Source organism: Rousettus aegyptiacus, unplaced genomic scaffold, assembly GCF_014176215.1.
Source record: "Rousettus aegyptiacus isolate mRouAeg1 unplaced genomic scaffold, mRouAeg1.p scaffold_m13_p_1, whole genome shotgun sequence".
In the NCBI taxonomy this organism is placed as follows: Eukaryota; Metazoa; Chordata; class Mammalia; order Chiroptera; family Pteropodidae; genus Rousettus; species Rousettus aegyptiacus.
In genome coordinates this window covers 59,831,664-59,850,930 of record NW_023416284.1, presented here as the reverse complement: position 1 = coordinate 59,850,930, position 19,267 = coordinate 59,831,664, and the positions used below count along the sequence as shown (strand labels likewise).

The following is a 19,267-nucleotide window of genomic DNA, read 5'->3' as shown; positions in this document are numbered from 1 at the left end:
CTGGACATTTTATATAAATGGGATCATTTCATGTGTGGTTGTTCATGACTACCATCTTTCATTTAACATGTTTTCAAGGTTCATCCATGCTGTAGCACTTATCAGTGCTTCATCCTTCTGTATTGCTGACCCATGTTTTGTTGTATGCGTAGATCACTTTTACTTATCCATTCCTCAGTTGATGAACACTTGGGTTGCTTCTGCTTTTGGCTGTTAGGAATAAAGCTGCTGGGAACGTTCATTTATATGTTGTACCTAAAGAAATGAAAACATATATGTATGCCAAGCAATGCCCTTATAGAACATAAGAATGTATTTCCTGAAGTCTATGAACTGTGTATATGATTTTACATTATATGTATATGCTCTTTGGGTGAAAGGAATTCATAGCTTTTTCACATTCTTAAGTGGGAATATAACACTCAAAATGAATACACGATCTTCTCTGTTCTCATTTCAAATGTCTACATAGAAATGTTACTGATTCGCTGTAATTACAATAAATTTCTTATTGATAGAATAGGTTGTTTATAATTTTTACCTGTTAACAGCACTGTGAGCTTCTGTAGACAAGATTTTTGTGATTTTTATGTCATGGGGTTGTACTTTCTGAGTCATTTAGAGATTAATTTAGTAAATTAACTAATTTCATAACTTGTGGACAAAACATGATTTGGAAAACTTGGGCAAAAATCCTTCTGATTTTAATTTAAAAAAATCTGAACTGTGCATAGTAGTTGTTCATATTAATTTATGAATCGAGGCTTATTCCACATTCTACTACTTTTGAACACTGATTTATAGCATCTTTTTTTTTCACAGATAGGCGACAGTTTGTCCAGCATATTAGAGAGGATAACTGATAATGAAAGTGAAAATACTGTAAGTCTTTTTACACTTTGTGTCTATTTTTCTAGCATTTTTTATTTGTATGTTGCTTGGCTTTATAAAATTAGCCAACATTATTTAAGTTATGATATTTCTAACTCTTACATTATATTTGCTGAAGAATCTTAAGAAGAAGGTACTTGAAAAGGAGACATATATCCAAGAACTTTCTTGTTTGTTTCAGAATGAAAAGGTAAGCAAATTCATTTATTTTCTTAGTGTTGATTCCTTACCCTCTTTCCATCCTGGCCCCCGTATCCTCAGAAATAGATACAAAGGGTTTTTAGATTATTTTGGTATTTTACAAGTTTTATGTAACAAATATGACATCTTAATTATTTAAAAGTTTTCTAAAAGATTTTTATGATGTTTCTGTCAGGGTACTTGACATAAATCACTGTTAGGAACTAACTATGTGTAAATTTGTATTGTATTTCAATTTTAGTATAAAGTAAGGAATTTGGGTGTTTGTAGGCGCATTTTAGACATACCCATAATTTTACTTTGGAAGATAGATAGGGATTTTAAAAAAGAAATAATTATCAAGAGCCATTAAATAAAAGGAGGGCAGAGAAAACATCCCAAACAGCCTTACATAAAATATATTTTGTAATAGGGTGGTCATGGTTTATGTAAAGTCTTACTTTATTTTTTATCAATTTTTCAGCTTATGTCTAAATACAGGTAAAGTTAAAGATTATGGAGAAATATATCAAGTAATGCATTTTTTTGTTTTCTCTGTTTTAGGCAAATGCTTTGAAAGCAAACCGTTTTTCACAATCAGTTAAAGTAGTACATGAACGACTGCAGTTCCAAATTCATAAAAAGGAAGCAGAGAATGATAAATTAAAAGAGTACATAAAGGTTATATTCATCCATTTTTATGGTTCATTATAAAGTTAATGATCTAATATAAAAGCCTTTCCTTAATTCTGGAATGTGATGGTGTTTAAAGAATTAAACTGAAGTGTTGCCATGGGAAATCGTATTTGAGGCAAATCTTAATTTTAAGATTTCTCAGCTGTCTAAAGATTTGCCTCCAAATTACAATATAAAAATGCTGTCTCATTTTAGTACTAATCTAAGAATGACTTGTAGAGCTTGAATTGCTTAAAAAAAAAAAAAAAAAAACAAAAAAAACTTTTCCAGTATATAGTTTATTTATGTTTATTGTGGATGCTTTGTAAAATAAATATACTGAAACCAGTGTTTACACTTTGGTATATAGTATTCCAGTTTTTTTCTTACATCTATACATACATACATTTATACATGCATACCTACTCTCACACGTATTTAGTAAGTGGTCAATAAATGTTTATTATTTTTGTGTGTGTTACTAATGGCAGTAACTTTAAAATCAGATAACTTAGGTTTGGTGTTCAAATAATCAAATAATCTTGGCATATAGTTTTTTTAGCGGTATAAATAAGAAGAATTTATTGGTTTAAACTGAGTGCTTTAAATGTTCTTTAGGAAGCCTCACAGTCACTTTTTCATAGGAATTTGAGGTTGCTTTGATATGACACAAGTTAATTGGATCTGTTGTCAATATTACTGCCAAAGAAAAAGAAAAAGTGTTTCCACTTTCAGAAGAGAAGTACACCAAGACAAATCCTATTGAGTGTGAGGACTTCTGTGTCAAATTTGTTTGCTTTTGCATTCCTGAATCGCAGCAGATGCCCACAATCCTTGGTGCATGTTTCAGGAATGCACTTGGGGTCTTTTTTTTTTTTTCTTTCAATAACAAAAAGCTTTTGCCTATTGAAGGGACACTAATCAGATGTAAAATTTGTCCTCTATTCCCCTACATGTGCTTTTAGCACTTTCCCTCATAGATTCCTTGTGTCCTTTGATCAGTGTCCTGGGCACTGCACATAAACTAAAGTTGCTGTTGCATTGCTTGTCATTGTAAATATAAGAGAATACATATGATTTAACATCTCAGATAATCATCTACTGCAATTTTATTTTACACAATTTTTAATTATGTCCTCGAATAGCAGTTGGTGAAGTTTTTGAAATTATTGTATTCAACTTAAAAATGAAATATTAAGTGACTTTTTACAGTTAATGGTTACTTCATGGATGTGATTCCATTGTGTAGTGGTTAGCACATCCGCTTTACACGCAGGAGTTCCTGGGTTCATGCCCCAGTGGAGCCATAGTCCATGGTCTATGGCCATGCCACCCCAAACAAGCCAGATGTCTGATCTCAGAAGTTAAGCAGTGTTGGACCTGGTTAGTACTTGGATGGGAGACCACCTAGGAAGACCAGGTGCTATAGGCATAAATAATAATAAGTAATTTTTTTTAAAAAAGATTAATGGTTACTTCATATACCCATTGCTAATTTGGGGAAAGAATATAAGGCTAAAATCATAAGATTTTACCCTGACAGTCTACTGTCTAATAGTTTGAGTTCAAATTTCTTAAAAAAAAATTCAGCTGTTTAGAAACGATTAAAAGAAATTGCATTAGGTTATGTGCTATATTTTTCTACATTCTCTCTTACACATTTAAGGCATTAAGTAAGTAATTGGGGGTCAGAATTCAGTTCTTCAGTTTAGTTTTAACAAGTTATCTTTTAGAGTACAAACAGTGAACTCGATTTGGCAACAGAAATCTCAGTTTTTTAGTATTGTTGAGTTAATTCATTTAAAAAATATAAATTACATTGTAATTCTATGAGAACTAACCAAAAGATACTTTGAATCTATTTTTCTTTTTGGATCTTTATAATATAGTAATTAGAGTTAGAGTATTTTTACGTTTTAGAAGAACAAAATGACTTGTAATATGCAGCATGTGTAGTTCTTTGGAAATATGAAAAAAGCAAATAATTAAATATGTGTCTCTTGATTTGACAAATCACTGTAGTTATTTATTCTGAAACTAAAAGTAATTTGATCATACAATCCCTAATAGTATGGAATTTGATAGATCCATTAAGACTTGACTGGAACCTTTTTCAAAAAATTTACTTCACTTTTGATGTTTAAAAGGATTTTTTAAAGTGTAGCAATTATTCATGATGTGATGACGACACCTTGAGGTTTCACAGAGGAATAACAGCTGTATTTCCTGCAAGGTTCTTTGTTTCTCTTAAGTTGACTTATTGTTAGTTATTTGTTTTTCCCCAACTACTCATTAAAACATTTCCTGGGATTTTTCAGGTTAAGAAAAATTTTTAGAGACAATTTGAGAATATTTTACTGCTTCCCTTAGTCTACCTTGTCACTTTTCAAAGAGATCAAGTCTTTAAATCTTGTTTTAGATTTACATCTTAATCTTAATTTTAGTGGAAACTGAGAAGCATAGTTTTTATTGATTATAAGGTTAAGAAGAAAAGGCCCATTTTTTATCATAACTTCTTTGAGTCTTTAAAATTAACATTATTGTCCAATGAATGGGAGACTAAAACCTAAATTCTGTAACAATTTTATATTCTTTTCAGTATTAGGCAACTTTCAAAAAGTCTAAAAGCATTAAAATCTTAAGTCTTTAAATTCTTAGATATCTAATACTCAAATAGTTTAAATACAAATTCTTAAAATAATTTGGAAAAAAAAAACAAAACATGATAGTAGTGACACTAAATCATATCCATCATTTTCCAAACCTAATATTGTCTGTGTCTCATTGTGTCATCAAGAAAACACCCATTCTATTTAACACCATTAAACTCAATAGGTAGAAACATCCCCTTCAAACATCTTTTTATTCTTACTAATTCTAATGGAACTCGTAGTCATTCACTCATCTAAATTCTTTCAGTCTTGGAATAATACCCTCCCCAAAGTTAGGACTCATTGGATAAAGCAGTACTTCTGTTGTCCTTGGTGAACTCTTTTAAGTGTCCAGACATGCCCCCTAATTCTAGTAAATTAAAATTTGGTAATTTTATCTGTGTTTATCTCATCCCTACCCTTCATATTCTATAGATTTTGATCATATATCCTTTAAACTTTTCTTATTTGAACTAGAGAGCCCTGATATTTTTGGTGAGCTACTGACTTCTTTGAGCTTTGTGTTCCTGTTGTTTGAACTGTCTCCTCAATTTTTGTTTTTTGATTTGAACTAACTAGTCCTATGTGTAATAGTTCAGATGCGATGTTCTAGTTAATCATAATAGTTTTAAAGAAATTAGTGTTTGTACTGTAATCAGTGATATTGGTATCTTTATAAGACGAGTAGCATTTGTTTTATGTAAACTTATGTGTCTTAAATGTGCATTGTGACTGGTTACAGATAAACATTGGTGAAATCATCTTTTCATCACTGTTTTGCTTTTTTATTAATCATATAATGAATCTTTTTAGTAAACCATGTGGAAGATTATTTACATATTTTTGCAATGTTTACATAAACACATTGGAGTTCTAAAATAATTGCTACTAATATTTTGTTTTAGAGCTTGGAGACCAAGATAGCCCAGTGGAACATGCAATTGAAAAAGAATAAGCATGAGACTGTAGCAATGAAAGAATCGAGTCAGCAAAAAGTTATAGCCCTCAAAAAGGCATCTAAAGTTTACAAACAAAGGCTTGAACATTTTACTGGAGACATTGAAAACCTTACTTCCCAAATTAGAGATCAGGTAAGTATATAAATTCTTTCTTAAAGAACTATTTTATGTACTCTATCTAGTTGATGTCATGATTCTTAATAAAATAATTTTATTTTCTTTATGTTACTGATATTAGGAAAACTTTACTCATAGTGTTTTGCTTTAGTCTTTATTTTGCAAGGTTACATAAAATGTCAAATTATATGTTGAGTTATATCAGCATTTCCTGGGGAATTTTACTTAAAGGAAATGTTAAGTGTGCTCCAAAGCTTCTATGGCCAACTAACTAAAGGTAAAATTTCATACATATTTTCCCTTGAAATTTTCAGTGTACATTAGCATATTAGAGGCCCTGAGTAGGCTTCAGTAAAAGTAAAGCAATGTGATGGAAGGTATTGAGCTCAGAGTTTCCCACCACTTATTTAACCACAGAACTCTTCTCTAACCCACAAAGCAGCTCTTGGAACTGGTTCTGAGGAACACCAGTTTGGGAAATGCTGATTTATATTATTAGACCATATGACTTTATTCAGTAATTCATTTAAACTCTGCAATGCATTTAAAACCATTTGCTGACGTAAACACACCATGTGAAAGTTATCTTTGCGTGTAGTACAAAGTTGAAAAATGGACTTAGCACTTTGTTGTTTTTAACAAATTATTATATTTACTCAGTTACTAATTAATAAAGCATTCACTCTTTTTAATGTCTCACTGATATTCCTCCACTTAAGACCTTACATTAAGACTCATGGAATTATTTGAAGTTTTTAGAAATGAAAACAGACTTTTATAAATGCTTATGTAAAGAAAATAATGTAATATTTTATAATCGCAAGCATTAACATTTAAGATTAATATTTAACCTACCTACATTCAGAAGAATTTAACTAGATAAAATAATTGAGGGCTAGGTTTGAAATATCGAAATGTCATAGACCTATTTGAATGCCTGAAAATATTCTTGAGTGATAAAAACCATCTGGATCATTGACATTCTTAGGATTTTCCTACTTAAATAGTGCCTTATCATCCATGCCCCAGATAGTAGTATAGGTTCCTCCTCTTATTAACCTTGTGACTTTGGGTAAGGTACCTAACCTTTCTAAGCTTCACCTTTCTTATCTATAAAATAGGGGTAATAATACTGTCTGTTTCATGCTTATAGGGAAGAATAAATGAGAAAATATATGTCAGAGCACAGTGCCTGGTCATATTACATTTTTGCCATAGTGGCCTCTAATACATGGAGTTTGTTTCATTGTTTTTGTTTCATTGTTTTGTTTGCTATTGCCTTTGGCTGTAACATTCTTTTCTGGCTCACAATATCTGGTTCTTTTTTTAATCATTTTTTGATTAACATCTCTTCAGAGGCCTTCACTCATTTTGAAGTAGCTCCACACCAATTAATCATATGAATGTCTTAAGTTTTCTTCATAGCATTTATTTTATAGATAAAATTTCTAAATATATTAATTTATAATTGCCCAGCTTATATTTCATAGTGCATATTTATTTTACAAAATATAAAAAGAAAATACTAGCCTTTCTTCAATACAGCAAAAATGATACTATAAACAATATAAACAAAAAATGTCTTGCACATAGTAGATGTTCAATAACTACTTGTTCAACCCTGGGCGAATGATAGAAGGAAAGAAGAAAGCACCCAATAAATGTTAACTCTTATCATTACTACAGTAGTCCCCCCTTATCTGTGGTTTTGTTCTCCTCAGTTTCAGTTACCCACAGTCAATCAGGGTACAAAAATATTAAGTGGAAGATTCCAGAAATGAACAATTCATAGGTTTTTAAATTGCACACCATTCTGTGTAGTGTGATGAAATCTCGCAGTATCCCATTTTTTCCTGCCTGTTCATGAATCATCCTTTTGTCCAGCACATCCACACTGTATATGCTATCTGCTTGTTAGTCACTCAGTAGCCATCTCAATGATCAGATCTATGGTCACAGTATCACAGTGTTTACGTTCAAGTAACCCTTCTTTTACTTAATAATGTCCCCAAAGCAGGAGAATAGAGATGCTGACAATTCGGATATGCCAAAGAGAAGTCATAAAGTGCTTCTTTTGAGTGAAAAGGTGAAAGTTCTCAACTTAAGGCATTTTATTATCTCACATCACAAGAAGGGTGAGGATAGTACAATAAGATATTTTGAGAGAGAGAAAGATCACATTCACATAACTGTTATTACAGTATATTGTTATAATTGTTCTAATTTATTATTAGTTATTGATAACCTTTTTCTGTGCCTAATTTATAAATTAAACTTTATCATAGGTATGTATAAATATAAAATAAACATAGCATATATAGGGTTTGGTACTATCAGCATTTTCAGGCAGCTACTGAGGGGCTTGGGGCATAACCCCCATGGATAAGTACTATTATACTTCTGGGCCTTCTGATTAGTAACTATTGGCACTGTTGTCATTCCAGGGAGTTTTCGTTTGTTTGTTTTGTTTTGTTTGTTTGTTTGTTTTTTGTAGAATGTAAACAGGATACACAATGGCTATATAGCTCACGAGGTAGATTTATAAAGAGTAGATTCATTTAGCAGTTATTTGTTAAAGTCTGCTGTATGCCAGGCACTGTATTCAAAGGCCTAGCAATGAACAAAACAGACAAAAATCTCTACTTCTGTGAGCCCACATTCAAAGTGGAGAAGCCACGACTACCACTTTCGTCTCTTTGCTGACACAGTAACAGTGTTTGAAGGCCAATGGGGGTAACCTCTACAAAACAGCCTGGCATCATTGTAAGAGATAAATAAGGCTGCATTAGTAAATGCTATGGAATTGTAGAATTGTAGGTAGTTTCCATATACACCAGAAGGCTTCTTTGTCTGATGCTTATGTGGTTGTTAGTATCTTCTATATATAGAATGCAAAATGCAAAGTTCATAGTAAGGAAATTATCTTCACTAATTATAAAACATTGTTTGAAGTAATTATAACAACATCCTTAAAATGTTATGTTGGAACTACCTCTATGTACATATTAAATAATAGTAATATAAAGATATTAAAGTTTACTTTAAAACATGCCTGTATTCAGAGTTATACACTGAAATTTTCTATAATAAAAGTTTTATACTTTACAGGATGTTTCCTTGTTGATAATGTATTTGTGTTTAGGGCTGTGAACAACACCAAGTGTTATTAAATTACCAGATGAGTACTTTATGTGTTTTTCAGGAAGCCAAGTTGTCTGAAGCAATTTCAGCTTCCAATACCTGGAAAAGTCATTATGAGAAAATTTTAATAGAAAAAACTGAATTGGAAGTTCAGATAGAAACAATGAAAAAGTAAGAAAAAAATTTTAGAATCTTTTTACAGTATAATAAGTATTTCAGTTCTTTCCATTGAGTGGTTTGTATTTTGGTTCTTCTCAATTACATGTAGTAAAGGTGTTATCTGTATGATTTGATATTTTTCTATTTATAATTCTACAAACTTTTCTTACTTTAAAAAATACGATAAAAATTATTACCATTTAAAGTCCATTGGTGTTCACATTTCAAAATTTTGAACTTGTGAGTATAGGGTATTTTGATATGTATCATCTATTAGTAGTAGTAAATGTTAACACTAACTTTGTATTAAAATGGAAGTGATATATCTCTACTGAACAAGAATGTATTAGTAAGGATATATAACAAAGTTTATAATAAAAGCATAAATGATTTCAAAATTCTAAAAAATATTCCATAAAGTGCTTGAAATGCATAACAAAGAAAATGATAAAAATACATATATTTTATGCTTTGAAATTTATTGATAAGCTACCAATGAACCCTGAATATTTGCTTTAAATTATCTTGCTTTTTATATATTCCCTTCAATGTTATTATTGAAAACGAGCATATATATTTTGCTTCTAAAGATTAGTTACTGCCTCACCTCATCCTTTTACTTATCCTTGTCCTGAAATTGTATGTGTGTGCATGTGTGTGAATGAGAGACAGACAGACAAACATACCTGTGGATTAGTTTAGATGTTTCATTGAATATCAAAAAGAATGTTGTGTAATTTTTTATTGACATCATCAATGTTTAGCATTTCTAATCAAGGTTACTAAGGTAGTAACTTTATATATAGAGGTAACTGCTTCATATTTCCCTTATTCTATGAGTTCTATTAACTTTTGAAACAGTTTACCAATTGTAGAAACACACTTAAAAAATATTTTTTAAATGAAAATTTCTATGACTTTTACAAATACATCATTTATTTTATAAGGCAAATCATTAATCTTTTGGAAGACCTGAAGAAAATGGAAGACCATGGAAAAACATCATGTGAAGAAATTCTTAGAAAACTTCAGTCAATTGAATATGAAAGTGAAACTCTGAATCTTGAGAATACAAAATTAAAGGTACTGTGCGTGTGTGTATTGTGTAAGGACAACTTAGGCCACTTAATAGCAGTAGCTTGAAATAACAGCATGTTTAGGATAATGCTCTTATATCATATTGTCCTTGTGTTTCTCAAAGTATCATTATAATTGGTAACTTCTAAAAGATCTATCTTTATATGTCTATGTGTATACACATGTATATACACATATTTGTATAGTTTCTAGTTGTATACACAGATACATGTTAAAATTGTTTTCAGCAATATTAAATAAGACTTACGAGGTTGAATAACTGTCTCTTTGTTTCAACCAAAAAAGATGATTTACTCTCCAATTTTAGCAGTTAAATGACTCATCCAAAATTACATTAACTTTAATGCAGAAGATTATTTCTAGGTGTCATGGTTACAATATGCTATAACCTCAGGCCTGGTCTGTTAGAAACCAGAAAGTATGTTCTTGGCTGCTTCATAACCAGAAAGAATTTTCCAACTTAATCAAATCCAAGGGGTGATTGGTTTGTATGTGTACCAGAGGGAAGATGGAAGAAAGGCTTTTATATTTTCTGGGAAAAAAGATATTTGAGTTCTCAATCAGAGATACATGTAACCAGATAAAACTTGACTGAAAACATAGGCATCATTTTCAGTTCCATATTAGTATTTTCAGAAGACAGTAAATAGAAGACAGAAAAGAATCTTTTTATGTAAGAGATGGCCAGAGTTGGCAGTTCAAAGCTGATAGGGAATCAGATAACCTAGCCTCTTTTTAGCTATCCACTCTACCATTTTTAGGTTGTGATGTTCATCCTCATGATTTAAAAGGCTAGAGCTCCAGCCATTATAGCTAAGTTTGAGGCAACAGAATGCAGGGGTAGAGGGGGATGAATTATCTCCTTCTATTTCCTCCCAATCTTTTTCCCTTTAGGGAAACTTCCTCAAAGTTTCATACCACTCAGCTCTTCTACTTATTTAGGCATATGGCCCCCCATAGCTGCAGGGGAAGCTAAGAAATGTAGTCTACTAGTTATCCTGAGCACTAGCCAAATATGAATATTTATTTCCTGCAATTTGTTCATGTTTTCCTGTATCTATTCTATAGTTTTATTGCTCTTACAGTTTGGAATTCTGTTTTTCTCAGTATCTAAACTCTACCTTTCCTTTAAATTTTAACTCAAATACTACTCTCCTCTCCCTCACCAACACCTTAAATCTTCTCATTTAGGATGAATCTTTCCTTATAAACTCCAAGAGCGATGTGACATATACTTAGCTCTCAGTGAATATTTATTGAGTGAATGCTTAAAATGTTTTATCTGGGAAGAGGAAGCAATTTTATTATGTTTATTTTCTTAATTTCCTTGATATCCTTCAGAGAGAAAAGATTAGAAGGATATTTCATTTATTATAAATCTAGTTTTAATTGCACAGTAATGGAATTAATTTTAAATTACATAGATATAAAATCATTGAGTTAAAGTTAGCATCTTATTCTACTAATGCAGAAACGTGCTTTTTATGCATTCTCTGGATTTTGTTTAAGGAAAAAAGTCTAGGTATGTTTGGTGTATGTTATTTTCAATGTAAAATTGCCTAGATGTTATATTTTTGTCACTTTTAATTTAGAATAATTTTAGATTTTATACTTTCAAATGAAAAAGCAGCTAGCTGATATTGCCTCTAAGTCTGGTGACCTCCTCTATTAAAAAAACAAAAGTTTATTCGAAGTATTGTAAAGTTATATTTATTTATTGTAGGAAGTTGGAAAAACAGAAAAGCACAAAAAGAAAAATTGAAAATTCACTTTGATCCTCACAACAAAGATAACCAAAGTTACTATTTTAGAATATATATATTTTGGGGGACTTTGGACTACTTCCAGATTTTTGCTATTGTAAATAAAAATGTGGATAGTTTCTTTGAGTCTTTTTGCATATCTGTTTTCTTAGGGTAAATTTCTAAAAGTGGAATCATATGGTCAAAGGGAGGCCAATTTTTGACGTTGGTGTCAATCATCCTTTCTATTACTTGGTGTCATCCTCGACTCCTTTGTCTCACACCTGCTTCCTTTTTGTCAGTGAATCTACTTCAGTTATACCCAGAATTTGATCACTTGTCACCGGCACCACTGCCATTTTCCTGGTTCAAGCCGTCATCTCTTGTCATTATACTGACTTCCTAACTCTTCTCTTTGCTTCTGTCCTTGCCCCTGCAGTTAGTTAGCCTTCAGTGTAGCAGTAGAGTAATTTCTATGAAAATATACCCATGGCAGTGCTCAAAACTCTCCAAATGATACCTTGATTGATAGAGTAAACGTTTATAAGACATCACACCATCTGGCTTCCCATTACTTCTCTGACCTCATCTCCTCCCACTCTCCCCTTTGTTTTCGCCCTTCCTATCATACCGGCCTTCTTGCTTTTCTTTCCTAACTGGCCAGAGCTTCTCCCACCATTGCTTTTCTCGACCAGCACCCTCTTCCCTCAAAAGGTCACACTCTTAGAAAAAAAGAAAAAAGTCACAAGTCCTTTTCTCAGGAGGCTCTTTATCATTCCTATCCTGCTTTCACATATGATTATTTTACTTCTTATTCTTGTTTTTTGTCCATCAATCCCTTCTTTTTGTCTATCTTTACATGGAGTACATATAAATAAAACATTTATCATATATTTAATGATCATTTATATTTCTGCCTTTTTGAATTATCTACTTCTTATTCTTTATGTCTTTTTTCCTAATTAATATATAAGAACTATATATATAAGTGATATTAATCTTTTGTCATAATTTGTTACTTTTTCACATTTTGCTTGCCTGTTAAATCTTTTGAGGGGGCTATGACATTTGGAGATATATATGTACACACACATATGTGTATAGTTATGCGTATATGTGTGTGTGTGTATTTTTTTATTTTATGGCTTCTGTTGGGAATCTCATATTTCTGCACATGTTGCAAGCAAAAGTATAGACTGCCTATAGAGCCAGACTATCTTTTCAAGGATATTTATATAGAGAAAGATAGAAAGATAGCAATGCTTGTTTTCAAATGTTTGGAAGATAGCAATGTTTCCTTCTACCAAAGGGTAGTCATGTTTAGTGCTTCTTACGTAAGTTCCCTAAACTCAGCATTGCTCTTCTGCAATGTATCCCAATACATGTATAGGTGTCAGCTGGCCTGTGGGAACTGGGGCTTAGGAAGCTAACACAAATGCTGATATCTGGCTATTGCTAGGAGGAATAAAGTCCTGTGTCTCAGAACTAGGAGTCTTGTGTCTTCTGTTAGCATCCATGCAACTATGCTAGGCTAACTTACAGACTTGGAGGGTAAAATCTCAGATCCTTACAGTTTTTATTATCTTTTTCGAAAAATTTTATGCTTAATGGGGTTTTGCTAACCTAAAATCAAATAAAATTTTCTGTGAAAAATTTCATAGCTTTATGTTTTATTTTTAATAAATGTAAAACATAAGGTTTGGTAGAGGCAAGTAATCTATATTTTTCTAATAGTTAAACAGTTATGTTATTACCATTATTTGGTGATCTATATTTTCCCCATCGATTTAAATAGCCAAACTTTGTCATATACTAAATATAATTTTAGTGCAATATAATTGCAATAAATATTTTTTATTTTTTTATTCCATTAACCTCTATATTCTTATATTATTATGTTAATTTTAGTTCTTTATACATTTTAATATCTGGTAAATACTGAGATTCTCCATTTAGTATTCCTTTCAAAATTTTATTAATCTTTTCTATTTATTTTTCCGTATGAATATTAAATAATTTTGTCATATTCTCCTTTCTATTTTTGGTTGAAATTCCATGAAAGTTTTGTTGATTTGTCAAAAAACTGACATGTCAACAGTATTGAGTCTTCACATACAAGAACATGGTTGATCTTACAATTTTTTGTGTGTGAGTAAATTTTAAAAGTTTTAACAATATGTCTTACATAAATCTTTTAAGGTTGTTTATAAGTATTACTTACTTTTTGATATTCCTAAATTTTTATGTGATAATTACATTTAATAAAAAATAATTATTAACTTTGTTGATAAATGAGTTATGTTTTCATAACCATAGAACACTGGAGTACAAATGAATTTTAATGATTTATAATATCTATTTATATATTTCTTGCTAGAATACACTTGCTGCTTTGAAGGATGAGGTGGTTTCAGTTGAAAATGAACTCTTAGAATTGGAAGAAGTAGAAAAACAACAGAAAACTCTTATTGAAGTGTATAAAACTCAGGTGACCACTACATTTATTTTAATGTTTGTTAAATTTGGTAGACAATTTAAAACACTACATTTGTTTATGATGTAAATTAGCAGTACTGAGGAAAGGTGGAGCTATTATTTTGTGATGGAATATGACAAGTCCCAAATATTTCTTAAGGTCCCAAATATTTTTATAAAAAGATGATTCTTTTGATTCCTAATTCAAACTTTGCCTGTGTATGCACTGGATATTTCTAAAAGTAGACCTAAAATTAATTACATAGGTGTAATGTAAACCTTATGCTTAATCTTGTTAATCTTCATTGTATTTGTTTGTTATCTTGTATATGGTATTAATTTAGAATAATAACTCTCTTCCAGGGTCATTAAAGCCCAATACTTTCTTTTTTTCAATGAATTAAGAAAGTATAATTCAGACTTATTCCTATTAAAGACTAAGGAAGGAACATTTGACAACATATATAGAATAGAGCATGTATTCAGTGGTAATTTATAGAAAAGATTATGTTTTGAAAATGTAGTGTTTAAGAAAAACTTCATGAGAAGATGAGATTTATAACCCATGAATGATGGGTTATAAACTGGTCAATAAAGAGTATGATTTTATTGGAAGAGAACATTTGAATTAAAGAATAATGAACTAAAGGTAAAAGCTGTAAATAACTAGGATGGGGCTGCATCAGGGTGGATTAGATGGGAAAATGGGGTTGAGGCACCCAGTTAGAATACTGTAGTCACCAAGGCCAGAATGGAGCCTGTGTTGGACAATAGTGTGTGTTATCTGGGAATGAGAATGTTATGTGGGTCTCCTAACTGGTTGTTTGGGTTTAATCCCTTAGCAAAAATGTTTGGGGTAACTTACCATATCTAAGTAGTGTGCCTTGTATAAAGAGCTCAGTCAGATATTTTTTTGGGCAGATTTTGATCTGGAAGGTAGAATAATTGGTATGAGAGCTAGTTTGAACCAGAGGTTGATTTTTTAAAGTAACATTGACCTGCAAATGAAGATCTCTCTAATATTCAGAACTCAAATGAAGAGTCTAGAGTATTGACAGGAAAAGACAGGTAAGTCATAAAAAGTTTGTTGATTAGAAGAGAGCATTGAGTGATTCCCATATTTAAAGAAGGAATAATGTAAACATACTGAGGGTATTGCTAGAGAAATAATGATTTGTTTAAAATTGAAAATTCAAATAGTCAGCCTTTTATTTCAAATTATGGTCCTAATAATAAAATAATACATGTTACTCTAATAATATATTTTATTTTCAGATACAAAAGTTACAAGAAGCAGCTGAAATGGTGAAAAGAAAATGTGAAAATTTACTAAGCGAAAATAACCAAATAACAAAAAACAAAAATAAAAAATTAGAAAAGGTAAGTTCGACATTCTAAATAATAAAATAATATTTTATTTAAGTTTTATACTTTATAAATAGACCTAGGAATTATCTGTTCTCAATCTCTGTAGGAGTTTATTTTCTGAGGAAATAATGTTTCTTCCAGGCTTGTAATGCTGTTTGTTTGTATGAATGTTTTTTCACTTTTTCCATAATTTTTGGAAAACATCATAAATGTTTAATTTTTCTTATTCAAAAGCAGACTTAAATAGCTCAAAAATGATTATCACTGAGTCGTATCAACCATAAGTATGCAAACTTGAATACCTCTTTCTTTTTTTTAATCTCATTTTATTTTTCTGGTAGTAAATCTTTTGTGTCTAAAAAAACAAAGTAAATATTCTCTGCTAAATGCTTTGTTGGAAAAAAAATAATATCATAAAAAAAATTATTTCCTTTTTTTCACCCTATTGCAACAGAATGAGGGGAAAGCCAGTGTTGGCAAGTTATGATGTTTTTGTGCATATTTTTAAGTTTTTAAATGAAACCGCATCCCTTTTTGAGCCTTTTCATGTTGTTTGGTAAGAAAGCAGTGAAAGTCGTAGGATGCTAACTCTTGGCTGGAGCGTCATGGGATATTACCATTCAGTTCCAACTGAGGGTAATAAGGTGATTGTCTCTGGGTTTCTCCATATCTTAGGGCTGAGACATTCAAGTGAGACACCGATGCGAAGAAGAGGTCAGCCAGAGCAGACATTTTGCTGTTTAAACAGAGAGAAAGATAACCCATCAAATGTGCAACTTATTACTTTCTAAAAATTATTTTTCACCTATTTTTAGCAGATCAGAGAAGAGCTCATTCCATGTCTCTTGGTCTCTTTTTTTCAATAGGCATACCAATTCAAATGTCTCCTCTTTTGCTAAGCGGCGCTATAAATAGAAGCCTATTTTAAAAACCTGTTCAAAGGGCAGATGGGGCAGGAGCCTGTGTTTTTCAGATACCTATAAGGTCACAGTGTTTTTTTAACTTGTGTTAAACCAGAAAAGTCATTTTTTTAAATGAAATTCTTCCTTGTACTTTTTCACTGTTTGAAGTCTTCTAGTTTTCGTATGAGCTCTTAAGGTGTTTGGGGAACCAGAGGTATGCTTCATTCTAGTTTTATCTTTTGCGGTTAAGAATGCCGGATGTTGCATGGTAGCTCTAGGTGTTTCCTGTGTCAGGGAAAGAAGCTAGCTCTTGTTTTTCTTCCCTATGAATATCTTAAATGCCATATGTCTGCTTATTTTTTCATAATTAACAGTACAAGCATATCATAGGGTTGGTTCTTGTCATATCACTAAAGTGCTACAGTGAGGAACTGCATCAACCAAAGAGATTAATATAGATAAAATTAGAGAGACTTACTTCATAATAACATTAATGATCAAATAGACTACTGTGGACTAATGTTATTAGCTATCTTGCAATAATGTTTAGCAAACCCCACACAAAAGATCAGTGCAGTGCACCAAGGTTACTGTAATTGAAATACCTGAGTTATAAGATTAAATGACAAAACGTGACAGTTACTTTAGACTGATGCCTAGACAGTGGAAAACTACCACTGTCCATACCAGCTTTATTAGTAATATCTCTGCTTGAATATAATTGAAAAGATTCAAAAAGTTTGCTTTCCTAAGTAGGTTAAACATTCTCCCTGCAAGCTAATATTACTATAATCATTTGTCAACAAACACTTTGAAAACTAATTCAAGTCCAGACCACTTTTGAATTATATATTCTTATTTAGTAGAGTCTAACTTAATGTTTATTCATGTTTATTTTAAACCATTTTATTTAAAACCAATATTCCTAAAAAACATATTATAAGTGTATCTAGTATTTAAGATAGTAAAATCATTAATGCTGAATGTGTGATCTTGCACTTATTTCCCTAATGCTACAACTCAGATGAGAGGCCAGATGGAGTCTCATCTGAAGGAGTTAGAGGGCGTCCGCGATTCCTTGACGGCGGCGGAACGGAGGCTTCAGGAGTGTCAGGAGAGTCTGCATCACTACAAGGGGAAATGTGCAGACCAAGCACACACCATTAGGGAGCTTCAGGGCCAGGTGTCTAGCCATCATTCTGATTTTGCTAGATGTGTTAAAGAAATGCTTTGGAATGATTTCACCAGTTGAGGGCATTCATGTCAGGGGTTGATTTTTTTTTTTTCTCCCAGCTGTCAGTTGATAAAATATCAGTTTTATGCAGATACTGTAATATTATTTTGCAAGCTATTTTAATAATTTATAGCAAAAAAGTTGGTAACCAAAATTGCTAATTTAGTTTACTCTTACAAATCTGTATTTAGACATAGACATGGTAATAGCAAGAGAAAAGGAGCAATGCTATGTTTGTTGTAAAGATCTTACAATTTGTAATTTATCTTACAAAAATTAGAATTTATTTTAATTAGAATTGTATATCAAGTTTACTTGGATTATTTCAATTGTCCTTTTTGATATATTTTTTTTTACTCCATTGAACCACAGATTATGGGTGCCTCATTAGTTACTGTACTGACATCTAATTCAATGCCTACCACATAGTAAGCATTTAGTCAATGTTTTTTTAATTAAGTCCTTTTTTTTATTTCCCAAGAAGCATGTCCAAAGATGACAGCAAGCTTTTTTCTTATTTGTAAAACTATTTTAGGAATGATCCCTTTCTATCTTCCACTGTAGCCTTGATTCTAATTTTGAAATACATCCTATTTTTAAAAACATACAAACAAAACTTTGCTGAATTTAAATTTTTGAGAAGATATTTTTCTAGAAAAATGTCAGATTACATAGATAAGCTAAGTTATTAATTGAAATTATGAAAAAAAATTTCTATTTCAAAGCTTCTGAAACTATTTAAATATAGTATTTGAAGCAATGAGAGGAACATTTTGTCTTGGCATGGGCTGGTGTGCCTTTGATTTCCAATTTGCTTTTCACAAATATGGTTTTCCTCATAATGACAACTTCACAAATATTTAGTTATCAATTACTATATAGGTGAAACAAAAAACTATGTAAGTAACCCCAAATATTCTACAGTAGGAAATTAATACTGTTTAAAATTTCACACTTAATAAAAATAAATGTCCTTTTTCAACAAAACATTTTTCAGGAAGTTTTAATTACCATCTCTCAGAAAAATTTGTAGTAGATGAGTTGCCATGAGACAGCATAGTTTTTTAAAACTTAATCAGGAATTTAAGAACTTGTATTTTAACAATGCAGTGTTTCTTGGTTTCTCTCTGTGTAGAAGTAATAATAATACTTATACATTCCTGATTTTTATGATTGCTCTTACAATAAAGTATAGATTTCTTTGGAAATTGATTATAAAGAAAATAACCAAGAAAAAATTTTTTCTTTTTTAGATTGATGGAAATCACAATCTTCTCATAAAACTTTCTCTGGAGGAAGAAAATTATCTTATTCAGTTGAAGTGTGAAAACCTTAAACAGTAAGTATTAAATTAACTTAAAATTGGTGTTACATTTTTTTCTATATACTATAATTTTAAAATATATGTTTTCTGTAAACAGAAAATTAGAACAGATGGATGCAGAAAATAAAGAACTTGAAAAGAAGCTGGAAAACCAAGAAGAATGTCTTAAGCACAGCAATCTTAAGTTTAAAGAGAAGTCTGCAGAATACACAGCATTGGCCAGACAGCTGGAAGCTGCTTTAGAAGAAGGAAGACAAAAGGTACAGATGGCCTTTATTTAGAACTTTTTAATTAGTTTACCAAAGAGTCCTCTTTTCAAACAGACAATATCTCATTTGCCAGACTTACAGT

The 19,267-nt window shown here is 31.1% G+C and overlaps 1 protein-coding gene and 1 pseudogene across 6 annotated transcripts in view; both read left to right on the top strand.

The window, feature by feature from the left end:
* Positions 1-19,267, top strand: part of ODF2L (outer dense fiber of sperm tails 2 like) — a 37,880-nt gene that overhangs the window by 10,374 nt on the left and 8,239 nt on the right. For 4 of the 6 annotated variants that reach the window (XM_036235934.1, XM_036235932.1, XM_036235922.1 and 1 more), the window contains 10 exons: positions 823-882; positions 1,010-1,081; positions 1,636-1,752; positions 5,303-5,488; positions 8,676-8,785; positions 9,721-9,856; positions 13,991-14,101; positions 15,364-15,468; positions 18,846-18,931; positions 19,014-19,176. In XM_036235934.1, coding sequence (XP_036091827.1) covers positions 823-882; positions 1,010-1,081; positions 1,636-1,752; positions 5,303-5,488; positions 8,676-8,785; positions 9,721-9,856; positions 13,991-14,101; positions 15,364-15,468; positions 18,846-18,931; positions 19,014-19,176 — 1,146 coding nt within the window. Of the gene's footprint in view, positions 1-822; positions 883-1,009; positions 1,082-1,635; positions 1,753-5,302; positions 5,489-8,675; positions 8,786-9,720; positions 9,857-13,990; positions 14,102-15,363; positions 15,469-17,382; positions 17,542-18,845; positions 18,932-19,013; positions 19,177-19,267 lie in introns of all 6 variants that reach the window. The other 2 variants (XM_016128078.2, XM_036235929.1) reach the window with 2 other exon arrangements.
* Positions 3,063-3,178, top strand: LOC118605488 (annotated as a pseudogene).